Below are 18,511 nucleotides of genomic sequence, written 5' to 3'. Positions count from 1 at the left end.
CTCCTTTGTTCGACATCTTCTGGATAAATCATCAAGCTATATATTTCATTTCTTTTATGTCTTTTATGTTTGTTTTTTGTCTTGGGTGTGATTCTTGAACTGTTGGAACCTGTGATTTGCTGTTTGGAGATCGTTTGTGTGTTCCAGCACTCTGCAGTCTCCGGGAGGATTCCGGGACCTGGACCTGAGAGTGAGGAAAGATCCGAGATTTGATCGATTAAAGTACCAAGCTGAATTGAAAAGGTTGGGCATGGGCTGAATTCAGGTTATGGGGCATCAGCCTGAGAGCATATGGAAGTGCAGGATCCGGGTCCAAGAGAAAGGTCTGGGCAGTTTAAGCGCCAGGCCTGATTGAAAAGGACAGGGTGTCAGGGACCAAGGAAAGGCACAAGCCAGTTCAAATCACTGTTCCAGGAGGCTTACTCGTCACCGCGTTGAAATTCAACTCGTTACTCTGCGAGGTTCACTCATCTCTGCTGTTCCGAACTGTGGCTGTAACCTGCAACTATCACAGTGTGGACTCACTTTTGTGAACTTCAGTTCTGAATGCTATTTGGTTACTTTTATTGTTTCCACATTTTCTTTCTCTACATGTTGGGTGTTTGATGGACGTCTTTTGTTTTAATGGATTCTATTGGGTTTCTTTGTTTTGAAGCTGCCTGTAAGACGACTCTCAAGGTTGCATATAGCAGTGGTCCACAACCACCGGGTCACTGGTATAAAGCATACATACTTTCATAATAAATGTACTTTGAACTTGACTTTGAAGATCATGCTGCCTTTCTTTCACGGCTACCCGGAGAAGCATTTCAGTGTTGTATACTTTGATAATAAATGAACCTTTGAACCTTTGAAATATAATTAATTAGGAAGATAAACAGTATGTTTATCTTTGTTTTAAAATTCATTATGAGCATAGTTAAGGTGGATAGTCACAGTCTTTTACCCAAGGTAGAGGAGTCTAAAGGTATAGCTTTAAAGTGGGAAGAGAAAAATTCATAAGGAACCTGAGGGGGCAACTTATTCACACAGAGAATGATGCATTTCAGAGTTAAAGTCAAAGCAAATTTATTAATAAAATACATATGTCACTATTGAGATTCATTTTCTAGCAAGCATTTACAAGAAGATAAAGAATTTCAATAGTTATAGAGTCTGTAAGTTGTGATATTGTTTCAGAGTTGTGGTGAGTGAAGTTATCCACGTTGGTTCGGGAGTACCTGGAGAACTGCATGCATTTCTGGTCTCCTTACACCTGGAGTACTGCATGCAGTTCTGGTCTCCTTACTTGAGGAGGTGGTGCAGAGGAAGTTCACCAGGTTGATTCCAGAGATGAGGAGGTTAGACTATGAAGAGAGACTGAGTTACCTGAGACTGTACTCACTGGAATTCAGAAGAATGAGAGGAGATCTTACAGAAACATAAAGGTATGAAAAGGATAGATAAGATAAAGGCAGGAAAGTTGTTTCCACTGTTAGGTGAGACTAGAACCAGGGGATACAGCTTCAAGTTTCGGGGGAGTAGATTTAGGATGGAGGTGAGGAGAGTGATTTTTTCCCAAAGAGTGGTGAATCTGTGGAATTCTCTGCCCAGTGAAGCAGTGGAGGCTACTTCAGTAAATATATTTAAGACAAGGTTAGATAGATTTTTGTATAGTAGGGAAATTAAGGGCTGTGGGGAAAAGGCAGTTAGGTGGAGATGAGTCCATGTAATGGTGGAGCAGGCTCGACAGGCCAGAAGGCCTACTCCTGCTCCTGTTTCTTAAGTTCTTATGTTCTTATTAGCCTGATGGATGTAGGGTAATAATTATTCTTGAACCTTGTGGTGTAGGACCTAAGGCTCCTGTACCTCCTGCTCAATTGCAGTGGAGAAAGGAGAGCTTGGCTCACATGCTGGGGTCCATGATGATGGATTTTAGTTTCTGTTGACAGTACTCTTTGTAAATGTGCTCAGTGCTGGGAAGGGCTTTGCCTGTGATGGACTAGGCTGTGTCCACCAGGACTTTTCTGTTCCTGGGCATTGGTGTTTACATATCATGCTGTGATGCACTATAGTGAGGATACTCTCCACTGTGCATCTATAGAAGTTTGTCAGAGTTTTAGATAACATGTTGAATCTGCAGTATGCAAACCTTTTAAGAAAGTAGAGGCAATGTCATGCCTTCTTGGTGATGTCAATTACATGCTGGTCCCCTGGACAGAAACTTTCAACTGACCCTCTCAATCTCTGCTCCCATAATAAGGACTGGCTCATAGACCACTAGCATCTTCCTCCTGTAGCCGATAATCAGCTCTTTGGTTTTGCTGGCATTGAGTGAGAAGTTGTTGCTGTGCCCCATTCAACGAGATTTTCGATCTCCTTCCCTTATGTCCATTTGTCACCACTCTTGATTTGGCCAACAACATTTATGGAACAAGCTGCCAAGAGGAAATGGTAGAGATTACAATAGCTTGCAATATTTAAAATACACTTGGACAGGTTTTACATGGAGAGAAAGGTTTTAGAGGAAATTGGCTAAATACAGGCAAATGGGACTAGCTTATTTAGGCCAGTGGTCCCCAACCACCGGGCCACAAAGCATGTGCTACCGGGCTGCGAGGAAACAATATGATTTGGTGGTATGAAATCATACTGCACTACAGCTGACTCATATTGTTTCATACCATCAAATCATATTGTTTCCTCGCGGCCCAATAGCATATGCTTTGCGGCCTGGAAACCAGTCCATGGCCCAGTGGTTGGGGACCACTGGTTTAGGCAACTGGGTTGGCATAGATGCGTTGAGCTGAAGGGCCTGTTTCTATGCTGTAAGCTCACAGATTTGATTAGAATTCTAGAGAAGACTTGGTCCAATTCTGTATAGCCCTGTTGAAACAGTATTTGGTGTAACATGTACAAGTGTGCTCTACCTATCTAAGGACAGATATACTAACGATAAAGAGAGTACAGTAGTAGTTCTGTGATGGTTGATTTGTGATACAAAGAAAGTGAACTAGGTGGGGTCTATACTCTCCAAAGTTTAGAAAAATAGGAGGTTATCTCATTGAAACATATACAATTCTAATGAGGCTTGACACAATAGATGTGACAATGTTTTCTTTGTATTATCAAGAACCACAGGTCAAAGTCTCAGACTAAAATTCTGGCCATTCAGGAGAGAGTTGAAATCTAATTCTGCACCCAGTACATAGTGAATCTCTGGAATTCTCTGCCCAAGAGGGCAATAGAGGGTCAGTCCTTTAATACATTCAAAGAATAGATTTCAGATATAAAGGAAATCAGGAGATTAGTGAGAGGTAAAAATAAATAGCCATAATGAAATGGTGAAGCAGGCGTGGAGGACTGATTGGCCTACTCCTGTTTCTTAAATAGGAGGTAAGCTGAGAGGAAGATGCAGGCAGATGGTATTAGTTAGATTGGAATCATGGTCTGTGCTAATGTGATAGGCCAAGAGCCTGTCGCACGCTGTACTGGTGGGATGAAATGTACTGTGGCTACCTTTTACTCATTTATGTACACCCTTCTCTCAACTGTATTGCCATGTGTTTACGTTGTCCCAGTGAGTGTGCTAAATGAAAGGATCCGAGTAGAATCAAAGACTTGTTTCAAGACTTGGGCACATGAATGCCATAAAGGCAATATTTCTGTTTTCAGTTTTATTAGTTAAATCAAAACTACTGAAAGTTTAACTCCAGTATGGAAATTCAAGGGAACAAAGATGCCTTATGGCGTGAACTGGATTTATTCAGTAGCTTCACGAGTCAAGTATTGGGGAGGGGAAGACGTACATATTAGTAGAGAGTGCATAACTATAATGACTTTGGAGGCATCTATATACAGGTACACGTAAAGTTAGAAACATTCATATTCTCACTCTCACATTCAGCAAGTTTTAATTACCCTGTTTCAGCACGTTCTTTGCAGTTAGTAATATTTTGACTGAACTCGCTGTCACAATTTCTTTCTCAATTTTAATAGTGTTACAGCTTGTATTTTCTCTGCAATCTTTCTTTAAGTTAACAATCTTCACAACGCTGTACCAACAACAGTACAAAAACACCAAGACAAGTCATGAACACTTTATATACATAATACATTTTACTAATCATTTAAGTTGCATCTTCATGGGGAAATCATATTCAGGGAGAAATAGTAAAGAGAAAGGAGAATAGAGGTAAATTGTAGCCAAGGGTAAAGAAAAGGTAACTTCCTTCTATGATCTGCCAAAAGGATATTAAAGAACATAAAGGATAGTTATAGTAACACAAGCAAGATCTTTTTCTTTCATCTAAGCTATGAATTAGAGAGCAATTAATGATAAATCCTTTGAATAACTCTTAAAGTGAATTGAATATGACAGGATTTAAAATGGTTACCTTGCATTAGTTCATAGAAGGGAGAATCAATGAGTTGATGCTGCAAATGAAAGTAGGAGCAGTTGCTTTGGGAAATCTATACAAAGAGAGATCTTGCTCATCACCTTGTTCATCTGTCTGCTGGATAAAGACACTGGAGAATTTATTCACGAGCTTAGTAATGAAATAGAACCATTCATGGGTATAAAAAGGTGAACGAGAAAAATTGGATACGTCAGATCAAAATGTGATGAAGGATAGAGTTAGTATCTGGCAGATGTCATTAAATAAATTGGAAGTTATTATGCACCTGAAAAAGGTCACTGGCCAAGCAGTAGTATATTGGACAACATGTTGAAAGAGAAAGACTTAGGTGCTGTGGGAAATGAATCACACAGATAAGTGTAGACCAGCTCCTAAAGTTGCATCATTGTTTGACTCAACAGCTTTTGTTCTAATGCTCCACATTTTGCCTTAATATTCCTCCTTAAGCAGAATGTATAATTTTTATTGACCAAGAATTAACAGGCTATAAAGCAAGAGAAATCCAGATTTATAATTTCTATGTTTTAAACAGATTGGTAGACATTTAATATTGTGAACTCTTCTATGGGAAACAACACCTTCAAAGGGGAGAAAGGGGGAAAAACACCTATCATTATAAAGACTGGATTTGATCAGTTTGAAAACTGGTCTGTAGCGGTTACTTGAAAACAAACAAAACTGCCCAGAGAATAAGTGTGTGGGTTGACACTGTATGAACACTTCAAAATGATGAAGTTCCAAAGTCAAAGAAAGTACCTTCAATCTTTTATTAAGAAACCAGCAGAGACAATTGTGTAGAGATTTTTAAAAACTTACAAAACCAAAACCAGTGATCTAACAAAATAAGCAGTCTAATAGTTATATAATGGTCTAAGCCACAAAAAGATCACCCACCCCCTAACCAATCCCTGGTTCTAACCAGACTAAACTAAACTTAGACAGAGCATGAATATGTAACTCTATTGCTTCTACCACGCCTCAACCCACATGACAGATTACCCATAATAAGCATGCAACACAAAATAAAAAACAGACAGAAAATAGATACATGGCTCCTATATCATCAATTTGTAATTTGAAACAACAATTAGGCTTCTAAACTCTTGGAAATGGTCAACCTTTTTCATAATTTAGCCTTCGAAATTCCAGCATCATTTGTGTAACTCTTCTAAAACTAATGCACCATTCTGCAGATGAATTACCTAAAAGTTACTGAAGTCACCAATGCTATTTTTTCACTGGAAATAGAGTACAACATCCCACAAGAAATAGAGGTTTTTTTACACTTTTGTTGTTCACTTAATTAAAATTTCTAATACAGCAACAGGTCAGTTGGTCCATGCCATTGTTTATATTCTGCATAACCTACATCCCTGTAACTTCATTTAACAAATTATTTCAGAATTTTCTTCTACTTCCAAAGCTTTGTGTGCTAATCTAGCTTCCTTGTCAGTGCAGCTTTGCTATCAACCCCAGAAACTCTTTTTGATAATAAATTATGCATTCCAATCATTCTCTGTGTAAAACCCTGTGTGATCTTTTTGACATTTCTCCTAGCAATCCTATGGCTGTCAGGAAAGTGATTTCTAATTTATTGCCAATTAGTGCCAAAATTACAGCCATGTCTTATTTTGTCAAGAGACTCTTCTAGCCTGCTAATCATATTTCCACTTCAGCTGTTCTCTGATTATCCTTCTGTGGTGTTTCTTCAGCAAGGACAAACACCTCTCCACCTGGCTGCAGAGAATAATCACTCTGAGGTTGTGAAACTCTTCCTCAAGCAGAAGCCTGAACTGGTGATGTCTGCAAACATGGAGGGATCCACTTGTGCACACATCGCTGCGTCCAAGGGAAGTGTTGCTGTGATCAAGGAGCTGCTAAAGTTCAACAAAGCTGGAGTAACCATGGCTCGGAATAAGGTGACAACTACAGGCTTCGTACTGAGGGGAGAATAAATATAAACTATTGATTGTATGAGATAAAAAGTAATATTTTAATACATCTTGAATAAACATTGGAGCTTAATACTTCTAAAAACAAAATAGCATAATTCATCAAAAATAAACAAAAGGCCGCAAATGTTGAAAATTTGAGATAAACACCAGTTATGTTGGGAATACCAGCAGGTCAGGCGGCATCCATAGAGAGTTCAAATTTCAGGTCAAAGATCCTTTACCCAATAATCCCATTCATTGTATGGTCTTTACTGCATTAAGTAGGCCAAATACAGAGGAATATTAGAGCCCAGCAGAGTTTCTCATTCACTCCACAAATATGACATCAAGCTTTTAGGCTTTAATTCTCCATCACGTTCTTACTCCGTCATCTATCTCATAAACTGTTCCAATAAATTTCAATATAATTTAAGAAATAGTACCTCAGCTTTCAAAATTACACGTCACTGGTTTCTTGACTCTACACTGTATTCAATAATTTCAGATGCAACTCTGGTATTCCTAGTTACATCTCATCCTGACCAAATATTTTCTTTGCTTGACCTGGTACCATCCATACTGGCTTTACACCATTATCCCCCAATCAATCTTTACCACACTCCTACCTAACACAGGATCTCCATTTTGTCCTCTCTTGCCACCAAGCCCTGTGGCAATGGGTGAATGATGACGCAGCGAGGGTACATTGGAAACTGTAGCCATGGACCTGCACACAGGTGGCTCATTTTTTTATTGACCAAAGTCGCAACAGAACTCAGCAGTCACCTGAGTGACTGAACAGCCCTTTAAAGACCACACTGGTCTCCTCTGTAGTACAAGGAAGGGGCTAGAAAAGGTTCCCTGAACATTGTCTACTTCACTCAACCTTGGTCAGCAAACCATGCCTGGTGGAGATCCCACCTCAGCAGTCAAAATCAAGGAAATTGAATAAATGTGACATCACTCAGAATTGACACATGGAATGTATGAACCTTAGTAGGCATTGCCAAGTCTCACAGATCAGAGAGAAGAACCGTTTTGGTGGCAACAGAATTAGAGAGGTACAAGATTGACATCACAGTTCTCGCTAAGACTCACCTGGCTGATGAAGGCCAACTGACAGAAGAAGGTGGCGACTACATATTCTTTTGGAGTGGGCGCAGCAGGACAGAATGATGCAAAGCAGGAGTCAGATTTTCTATCATGAACCACCTTGTCCAAAAGTTTACCAGTCTAATAAGAGGATTCAACGATCATCTAATGACCATGCAACTACCCCTAAGGAACAAATGTAACGTCACGCTGATCACGCCTACGTCTCAATGATGATCAACCCAGAAGAAGCCAAAGACAAGCTTTATGGAGAGCTTGATCCCCTGATTGTGGCTGCACCGAGATCAGAAAAGCTTCCTGTCCTTGGAGATTTCAATGTTTGAGTGGGAAGAGACCACAATATCTGGGATGGAATCCTATGGCACAATGGGGTAGGCAAATGCAACAGCAATGGCTTGCTTCTTCTGCAAACCTGTGTCATTCATGACCTGATCATCAACGTAAGAAGATGTCTAGGATGCATCCTTGCTCTAAGCACTGGCATCTGATTGACTATATCATCACCAGAAGGTGTAGCAGATGCGATGTCAGAGTGCCCAAAGCCATGTGTGGCGCAGACTGCTGGACAGACCACTGTCTGATCGTTTCCAAACTTAATGTCCACAACAAACCCAAACGTCATCCACAGGCAAGAAAATTTGCCAAGAAGCTCAACGTCAGCAAGCTGAAATCGGGTACTTGCAGACTACCTGGTTAAAAGCCTCTAGTCACAGCTCACCAATGTTCGTCTTGGAGGGGATGTGGGGCTGCTTTCAGAGATCGCCTTTACTCCATCTCCTTTGAGGTCCTTAGCCATACATCAAGGAAGAACCAAAACTGGTTCGATGAGATTGATGAGGAGTTAAAAGCTCTCCTATAAGAAAAGCACTGGCTACACAGAGTTTATCAGAATGATCCATCCTGCATCTCCAGGAAGACAGCATTTGCCAATACACGCAGAATAGTTCAAGCCAAACTCAGAAAGATGCATTACTCTTGGCCCTGCGAAAAAGCTGATGAGATTCAGGGCTACACTGATAAACATGACTCAAAGAGATTCTTTGCTAATAAACACTCTATGGCCCTCAGCCTTCTGGGATCTCGCCCCTCCTAAGCGCAGATGACACCACACTCATCACTGAGAAGGCCAAGATTCTGGACAGATGGGCAGAGCATTTTGAATCTGTGCTGGACAGACCAACTACTATAAATGAGGAAGCAATTGATCGTCTTAATCATGTAAACATCAACCATGAGATCTCTTCCCCAAGAAGAGGAAGTCAAGAAAGCTATAGGCCAGCTGTCAAGTGACAAGGCTGCTGGAGCAGATGCTATACCAGCAGAAGTCTACAAATCAGGTTGTTCACTCATAACCAGCAAACTGACAGAGCTCTTCCAGTCCTTCTGGGAGAAGGGTCAGATTCTGAAAGAAATGAAAGATGCATCCATTGTACACCTGTACAAAAGCAAGGGAAACTGCCAAATATGCGACAACCGCAGAGGCATCTAGCTGGGAAAGTCTTACCCAGAGTCCTGCTAGACAAACTAAAATGCTCATCTGGAAAAAGGTCATCTCCTGAAAAGTCAGTGCGGCTTCAGGAAAGGAAGAAGAACTAGCAACATGACTTTTGCTGCGAGACAACTCTAGGAAAAATGCCAGGAGCAGAACAGACAGCTCTACACCACCTTTGTCGATGTTACCAAGCCTTCGACACTGTGAAGTGAGAGGGATTATGGAAAACCATGGTGAATTTTGGTCACCCTGGCAGATTCATCACTATGGTCAAGCAGCTTCATGACGGGATGTCAGTGTGCTCGATGATGGTGACTGTTGTGGTGCTTTCTCAGTCACAGATGGGGTCAAGTAGGGATGTGTGCTGGTACCACCCTCTTCAGCATGATGTTCAGTGCGATGTTGACTAATGCATTCCGGGGCAGCGATCCTGGAATCCACATCAAATACAGAATGGATGGCAAGCTGTTCAACCTGCGCAGGCTTCAAGCCGTTACTAAGGTCAAAGGGACAGTACTAAGAGACTTCCTATTCACTGACAACTGTGCACTCAACATAAGCTGAGTCTGATATCAGGACATCATCAACAAATTTTCCGCTGCATGAAGAACTTCGGTCTCACCACCAGCACCAAGAAAATGGAAGTCATGCACCAAGCAGCCCCAGATCAAACCTATGTGGAGCCGTTCAGCTCGGTGAACGTTCAGCAGCTCCAGATAGTTAACAAGTTCACATATCCTGGCAGCACACTCTCAAGAGTTCACATTGACAAGGTCTGCTGCAGGATTACCAAGGCTAGTGCCAATTTTGGGAGACAATGTGACACTGGGGCAAAGGGGAATTACTCTGAAGACCAAGCTCTAACTCTACTGTGTTGTCATCCTACCCACCCTCCTCTATGTGTGTGAAACAAGGAATGTGTACATGAGACATGCATGTAGAGTGATCCACTTCCACTTGTCTCGCCTAAAAAAGATCATGAAAATCAGTTGGCAAGACAGAATTCCTGACATGGAGATGCTGTCTGCAGCAGACATGCCCACCATCTTCACTTTGTTGACAAAACATCAAGTCAGATGGGCAGGCCGTGTCACCAGGATTTTAGACGATCGCATCCCCAAACAGTTATTCTTCAAGGAACTGTCCACAGGGAAGTGTTCTCATGGTGGTCAGTGAAAACGATTCAAGGACATGCTCAAGACTTTGCTGAAGGCCCTTAAGATCAACTACACTTCTTGGGAACATGCAGCCTTGAATTGTTCATCGTGGTGCATTCTCAATAAGCGTGCCACCAAAGCTGAAAAGAATCGCAATGCTGAAGCAAAAAGGAAACAGTGGAAAGAACGAGCAGCAGGCACCTCAACTACAGAATCTTCACACACTTGCCCACATGTGGGAGGTACTTCCTAGCCCAGATTGGACTCAGCAGTCACCACTGGACACAGAAATAACAAACAAACCCACCCAAGGATGTCAGTGATCCTCATCACTCACAATGGATAGACAGTCTCTCTCTACACCTCTACCTCTAACCTCTACCTCCTACCTCCTACCTCTACCGCTACCTCCCCCAAAACATACACCTTCAGTATATAACTTACATAACTGGGATATTTTTGTTCAATCAAGGTTCAATTTATGACAATTGGCAGAACTGAATTGGCCAAGCGGAACAGGTGATAAATCCCCTTGAAGAGCAGAAGTTCCCTATTAAAATAGAAATCAGGTCCTAATAACATGTATTGTGTCCCTTAACTGCTTTTGATAACTTTTGATTAAAGTTATTGAGGATCTTTAATTTGAAGTTTTAAACTTAAGCAGTTGACGTGCTTTACTTGCGGCAGGGTTTCCCCTAACAAAGTAAATTTCAACCCTTACACTTGATTTTCTTCAGAGGCAAAAATCTAATTTAGAAACTGGTTTAAAAAAACAAAACTTTCTAATTTCACAAACATAGTAGAGAAATGATGATTATAAAAAGAAGATGGGAAAGAGGACCCACAGACATATTGATGTACAAGTTTTCCTTGTTTTCATAATCAGGATTTGGTATTTTTCAGAATAAAGACTCCAGCCCTCTCCACCTGGCTGCCACTGGAGGTCATGCTGAGGTTGTTAAGGTGTTGCTGGAGGCCGGTGCATCTGCCACTGATGAGAACGCTGTGAGTTTTGGTCTAATAGAGTCCTTAAAAATATGGAGGAGGAGGAGGATAGGGTAGAGGGGAGGAGATTTGGTCATGAATGCAATATAATCACAAAAATCTAAAAAAAATCTATCAAACATTCTGGAAACACACCTTTTAGGTGAAGTTAATTAAGTAAAGGATGAGAAAAAGAATTGAAGATGTCCTGTTAGATTCAATGCAGTGATAGTTTATATGGAGTATATATGTTGGCATTGACATGCTATTTTTATGCAATAATTTGAACTAATTAATCTACCGAATAATTCTTAGAGGTTTCCATTGCTTTTATAATACTTTATTTCTTTCTCCACGTGAATTCTGTAACTTTCCCCTTTCCACCCCAATTCATACAATGCCTATTCATGCCACTTAACAAAACACAAATCAAGAAAATATATTCATTTTTTTCCTGCATCAATAGCCATGTTTTTAACGATGTGTGTGCACCCTGTGATTCTGATCACTCACATTAGTGTATCATGGACGTCATTTAGTCCAGTATCAGAATGCTGCCAACTTAATTTATATTAATGCAACACAAAATACTGCAGATTCTGGAAATCTGAATTAAAACTGGGTGCCTCAGATATTCAGCAGGCTGAGCAAATTTGCAGCAAGTGGAATACTTAATGTTAAGGGGAACATTAAATTAAGCAATTTCAGAATACCAGCCATTCCAGTTTATATCAAAATTGACCTATCCTGGTGAAAGATCATTAATCAGAAACATTAACTCTGTGTTATCTACTGGCTGACTATCTGAGCATTTCCAGTATGTTTTCTTTTCTAGCATCTGTAGTGTTATTTTACATCACAAGTCCAACATTTTTTCCCAATTTTGTTCTTTTTGTCTCTCTCCTCCCCTCTGTTTTCTTTCAGCTTCTTTGTTTATGCCTCACCCAGAGACATCATTTATAATTAATATGCCTTCACTATTCTCTCCCATCCAGCATCACCACCTCTATTCTATTTGGTTTCTCTTGCTCACTTTGTTCTCTCCACCCTCCCCCCTGTCTGTAATGTGAAATAAATTTAACTTCTATTTCTTCTGAATGCTGATGAAAGGTCATCAGGTGAAGTATTGATCCTGTTCCACTGATAGTATCTGGTCTGCTGAGTGTTTCTATGATCCTATGTGTTGGCATTGGAGTAGAAGGGTCTTGGCCTGCAATGTGAACAGTTTATTCATTTCCATAGATGCTGCCTGACCTGCTGAGTTCCTCCCGCATTTTGTGTGTGTTGCTCTGGAGTGCCTCTGCACAGCCATGCCTGGAAATGAAACGAAGGAACATGCCCAGGGTGACATCCCAGTAGGAAAGGCAAATGCCACTACATTGTCACTTATCTTTCCCTATGCAAATCTAAAAGTATCAAAGAAGGTATCAGTCTGTGAACCTTGCCTGCAAACCAGTCCTGGTTCTTGACAGGCTGGAAAGAGAAGTCTTAATTGGTAGAAGTTTGAGTACCCTGGAAGAAGTTCAAATTGTCTTATGAGACTTGGTGACCAATGTCTTTATTCTCATTTGTTATGTGCCATGTTTGTTCTCAGCAATTTTTTCTACAGAAATGGTTTGACATTGTCATCTTCTGGGCAGTGTCTTTACAAGACAGGTGACCCCAGCCATTTCAATACTCTTCAGAGGTTGTCTGTCTGGCATTAGTAGTCGCAGAACCAGGACATGTGACATGCACCAGCTGCTCATTTGACCATCCACCACCTGCTCCCATGGTTTTACATGACTCCAGTTGAGGGGCTAAGCAGATGCTAGACCTTGCCCAAGGTGATCTGCAGGGGGGAAGGAGCAGCTTACTCTTCCTTTGGTAGAGACGCATCTCCACCCTGCTGCTACTCTAGTTCCCTGAAATTGTTAGTGCATACTATAGTTCCCACCCCAACCTCTGCACAAATTACTAGAAACATTCAGGAGATCAGGCAACACAACATCATTCGTAGAATTATGGTTGAGCTCTCTATATCCATATATGTGGCTGGAAAGATGTCACCAAAGGACTCTCACTAGTCTCAGAACTTGACTTGTGCCTTTTGTTGTACATGTTTATGTAAAACTAATTTGGGGGCATGGTAAAGTTTACAGATGATACAAAACTGGCTTTACAGGAGGAGGAAAACTTGTGACTTCAGCAGGGTGAATATAGATATTGTGATGAGTTGAACATTTCAAGTAGAAAATTCAACCTCTGATGTCTGTGGTAATGGATTCGGAGAGATGCAACAATGCAGGGCAATATTCAATAAACTGGGAAACATTGTGAAATGTGGACAAAGCGACAGACTAAAGCACCTCAGCACCGTCCAGGATAAAGTAACCTATTTGACTGCTCAAGGCCAATATATCCTCCCCTTGCTGCCCTATCTGGGCTGATCACAATATGTAAGATAAGAACTATGCACAGTTCTATAAACCTGCACCATAACTTTGATTCTTTGCTACTTTATGTGATGAAGGCTAACATTGCATTATCCTTTCAAATATTTAAAAAAATTCTAATGGAATGGTAGCTTTCATCATTTACAGTTTGGGATATAGTGAACTTTAATTGATAAAATTTGTAAATTGGTTTATTATTGTCATACATACCAAGGTATTAGTATCAGATTTGTTAGCAGTGACAGATGACATAAAATTTGTTTTGTGGCATATATCACATTATATGTCAGTGACTATACAGTATGATGAATGTAGCACAGTATAAGTCAGGTACAGTGAAATACTTTGTATTGCATGTCATTCATACAGATTATTTCACATCAGTACGTCAAGGTAGTATAAGGGAAAATATAGCAGAGTGCAGAAAAAAATGTTATATTTATGGAGACAGTCCATGCTGGCTGACAATAAGGCACAAGACCATGACAATATAGATTAAGAGGTTAAGAGTCCATTTTATCATATATGAGGTATGATTGATAGTCTTATAACAGTAGGATAGAAGCTCTCCTTGAGCTTTCTGGTATGTGCTTTCAGACTTTCGTATCTTCTGCCAGATGAGAGTATTTATTACATTTCAGTGTGAAAGGTTTTGGTACAAAGGACATTCCAATGGCTCCCAGGCCTTGTTGATAATGGCCAGAAGCCATCATGCTTATTTAAAACTTAACCCCTGATGTTAATTGTTCCCCTGAGGGAAGGCATGGATCTAGTGAGCTGAATAGGGCCATAAATTCATCCTGCACAGAAACAGGCTCTTCAGCCCTCTGAAGCTGCAGAAAGCATCAAGCACTCTCCTACACTAATCCCGCTTTATTTCCCCATTCCTCTTGACTCCCCCTCCCCCACACTCACACCTGACTACCATTCATGTGCACACTAGAGGCAATTTATAGAGGCCAGTTGAACTCCAAGCCTGCATGTCTTCTGGATGTGGGAGGAAACCAACGCAGTCACAATGAGAATGTGCAAAATCCACACAAACAGCAACTGAGCTCAGGCATGCACCTGTGAGAGCTACTATGCCAAACCAAACCAAACTGTGCCAAACCAAACCAAACTGTGCCAAACCAAACCAAACTGTGCCAAACCAACTAGCATTCTTTGGTGCCATAAAGAAGTAAGCCTTTGTGGAGTATGGAAGGGCACATGACCTACTTCAATGGAACATCGCAGATAGTAAAAGGCTTTCACTTCAGATAAGTGAGGGCCTCATTGAGATTCAAAATTGACAGTATGAAAATACCTATCAGATTTTATCTGCCGATGGCAGGATTAGCACCAGTGCACTCAGGCTGAGAACTGATATTATAGAAAAGGCTATAAAAGCTAAGATTATTTTTGGTGTTCTCAGAAAATTTCAAGGATTATTGGAACTAGGCAGAAGATTAGGTGGCATGGACAAGATGGGCTGAAGGGCTTGTTTCTGTGCTGTAGTACTCTATGATTCTATGATTCCTTGGAGCTGATCAATTCTAATTACATCATATGGCTACCATCCTTGCATTGGCAGGAACTCTTCCTGCAGTTGTCCGACTGCAAACTCCAGCCACCCTTCCTCATTCCTAATGCCAGATGAACCTAGGGAGCATTCAGGCCCTGGGTGATATGAAGACCATCTGTTACATGGCTAACCAAACTACTGTATGATGACCTTTATACTCACCTCGCCAACCACATATCACAGCCTATCACACTAGACATCATCTATTCAGAGCAAAAACTAGTTAAGATCAATAACCTTCATCAGAATTTCATCCAACACTCACTTGCACCTAGAAGTTGTCTTTGTCACTAATTTCTTTCCACAATTGTGTTTTGATGATTTTCTCATTCTGTCCAATGCTGAACCTCTCTCAGCTCTATTGCTGACACGTGTTTAATCAGTTTCTTTCATGATTTGGACTATTGAGAATGTAGCATTGTAGTACAATTAACTATCAATAGCCTGTGCAAGATAATAAACAGGGTTAGATTATATTTTGAAAATAATCAAACATTCTGCTTACTCACTATAATTAATGGTTCTGATTCCTCTAGTATATAATCATTTTTGTTGATTTCATTTCACTTTCTAGGAGGGAATGAACACAATTCATTTGGCTGCTAAAAATGGACACATTAATGTCCTTGAAGCTCTCAAAGGCACGCTATCCTTTAAAATAACCAGTACAAAGGTTAGTCACTAAATCAGTATTCATTCCACAATCTCATAGAATTTAAATTTACAAGATCCTTGCTAATAATTTTGTTACAGTTTTAAGAAAAATCCACTTCCATATCATCTGCAAATAGTTTCAGTTATTACTGTGCAATTATATACTTACAGTGGTATTTCTGATAATTGACTGTTAACTCATACTAAATAGTTTCTATCATTGCATTTGGTAATCTGCCACCCAGTTATTTTGTAAAGCAGACTTACCCAGTGTAAAAATTAAACAATTCCTGTTGTATTTCTGTGATAGGTCTCTAGAGATTCACACTTCCTAATGAACTAAACCTGGCCCATATTTCAGAGAACTATTGCAACAGATTTTCACTCCCTTTGAAAGATCTGGGCACATGGAGCAATACCAAGTTCATTTATGAGCAGGAAAAGAGTGGGCCAATGTGTGGACTCATGGAAATTTGAGAATGTTCTAGTACATGGATTATGATGATTGAATATGTACTAGAAAGTAAGAAATTGTATCCACACTAACTATTTCTTCTGTGTCTTTCTCCTCCTCGGAGCTGTAGGTATAATGCCATTGGGTAATGTGTGTCTAGAATAGAGACACAGATCTGAACAGAGCTGAGTAAAAATAATCCAGATTCAGTTAACAATGCCAAAAAGATTATTATTGTGAAATAACAGTCATTTCAAAAGCAGAGTACAAAACCATTTTCACAAATTGGTATGTTATTCAAGAATATATTGTGATAAGATTTCTGAATTCTCTTTAAGTGTATTCCATAAAGTAGGATTAATTTGGCTGAAAATGCAGGTGAAATGAATGCAAAGAAAGACATGCCCGAATCGTCTTTATTGTATACATTATAGATAAAGTATACTTTTGGGAAAAAGATAAACAAAAGGGTCCCACCACCTCTGGTTACTGAATGGCTGGGCCTGATGTAGCAGTCTTTCAAATGATTCACACATACAATGTTTAAAGGTGAACCATTAGTAACATTGACATATTGTTAGGCAATGTACTGGATTGAAATGCTTGGTACAATATGTAAAGATAATGGCGGTAGTGCTTGCTGTACACAATAAAGAGGAAGGTAGTGAAAGAACACAGAGCAGGAATTCTCTGTCAGGTTCTTCAAGCAATCCCACCTTGTCTGTTCCCACATTCTTGGACTTTTGATATCTCTTTCAGGGTAGAGATAACCAGTACAAGAAGATGGGTTGCACTTGAACCGGAGAGGGACCTTGCAAGGAAATGAGCCACTGCTACACTGGAGTTTTTGAACAACATTGTCAGGGTGTGGAAATCTGTGAGAGCAACTCCTATGATAAAGTAGTGGCCAACAAGAGTACGTTTAGTAGCCAGGGTAGCCTCGAGCACTGTAGAGGGGTGGGAAAGAAGACTCAGTTAAACTGCATTTATTTCAATGTGTGAGATTAACAGGTGAGGTGGACAAACTCAACACAAAGATTAGCTCTGAGAATTGGGATGTTACAGAATGGACAGCTCAGTATTCCAGGTTACAGATGCTTTAGGCATGACAGAGGTACAGGTAATCCAGGAGGGGGTGGTACCATTATGATAAGTGAGGACATAACAGCAGTGCTTGGAGATGACGGTCCTGAAGTATCATCCAGTGAGGCCATATGAGCAGAAACAGATGGAGAAGAGTCACTCTAGTGGGCCTGCATTATTGATCTCCCAATAGTCAGCAGTAACTTTAGGAGCAAGTGTGCAGAAATATTGCTCATTGCTGTAAGAACAATAGGGTGGTATTAGTGGAAGGTTTTAATTTCTCCTGTTTTGACTGGGCCAACCAGAGTGATAAGGCCCCTGACAGGGTGTAATTTGTAAACTCTGTCCAGGAAACCTTCCTGAGTCTGTGTATGGAGGACCCTTTATGGGAGGGCACAATAGTTGGCCTCCTTTTAGGAAATAAGGCAGGGCAAATAACTGAAGCTACTCTAGTGACCTTAATTCTGTTGCTTTTAAGAATGCAATAAGGTTCCTAAAAGAGTGAAAGACTAATTTTCGGGGAATTAGGTTAAACTGGGGAACCTGTTTGAAGGGAAAAGACAAAAGCATGCATTTAAAAGAAAAACGGAGGGCAATTCTTTCATGCAGAGGGCAGTGAATATAAAGAATGAACTGCCAGACGAAATGGTCACAGCAGGCATCATTTATAAGAAACACTTGGAGTGGCACTGCTTAAAGATATAAGAGTCATTTGCACCAGCTTGGTTGTCAACATGGTCCATATGGACTAATTGGGCCAAAGGGCCTGTATCTGTACTGTATTACTCTGTAAATCTATGAAAAGTGATCTTCTCACAGGCTAATAGTGGATTTAGCAATTTATTATGCAAATATAAAGATAGAATTTGGCAACTTAGTGGCAGTAGCCTTTAAAAACAATTTTGACTTGTTCTCCTGCTCTGAAATAGACGGAAAGGGTAACCCATTTAAGATGGAGATGAGAAGGGACTTCTTCATTCAAAAGTTGTAAGTCTTGGAATCCTCTCTCTCTGAGACTGCGAAGGCTAATTTATCGAGGTCAAGATCAGATCAGTCGTGATGTTATTGTTTGCAACAGGCTTAAGGTGCCATTTCCTACTCCTATTTCTTATGTTCCACAGCTCAGATAGAAATATGTATATTGATCCTCAGAAGGCAAAACGTAACAGAATAAGTGTACTACACCCCTTGCCCCCACCTTGCGGCCTGCTTTGAATATAACTGATCCAAAAACAAAAGCA

The 18,511-nt window shown here is 40.4% G+C and overlaps 1 protein-coding gene across 1 annotated transcript in view; it reads left to right on the top strand.

Moving 5' to 3' along the window:
- trpn1 (transient receptor potential cation channel, subfamily N, member 1) overlaps positions 1–18,511 on the top strand; it is a 245,911-nt gene that overhangs the window by 204,153 nt on the left and 23,247 nt on the right. The window contains exons 19-21 of the mRNA XM_073047991.1: positions 6,113–6,319; positions 11,000–11,101; positions 15,654–15,752. Coding sequence (XP_072904092.1) covers positions 6,113–6,319; positions 11,000–11,101; positions 15,654–15,752 — 408 coding nt within the window. The remainder of the gene's footprint in view (positions 1–6,112; positions 6,320–10,999; positions 11,102–15,653; positions 15,753–18,511) is intronic.

Source organism: Hemitrygon akajei, chromosome 1 (assembly GCF_048418815.1).
Source record: "Hemitrygon akajei chromosome 1, sHemAka1.3, whole genome shotgun sequence".
NCBI lineage: Eukaryota > Metazoa > Chordata > Chondrichthyes > Myliobatiformes > Dasyatidae > Hemitrygon > Hemitrygon akajei.
Note: the sequence above shows the minus strand (reverse complement) of the source record. Positions and strands in the feature narration are given on the sequence as shown.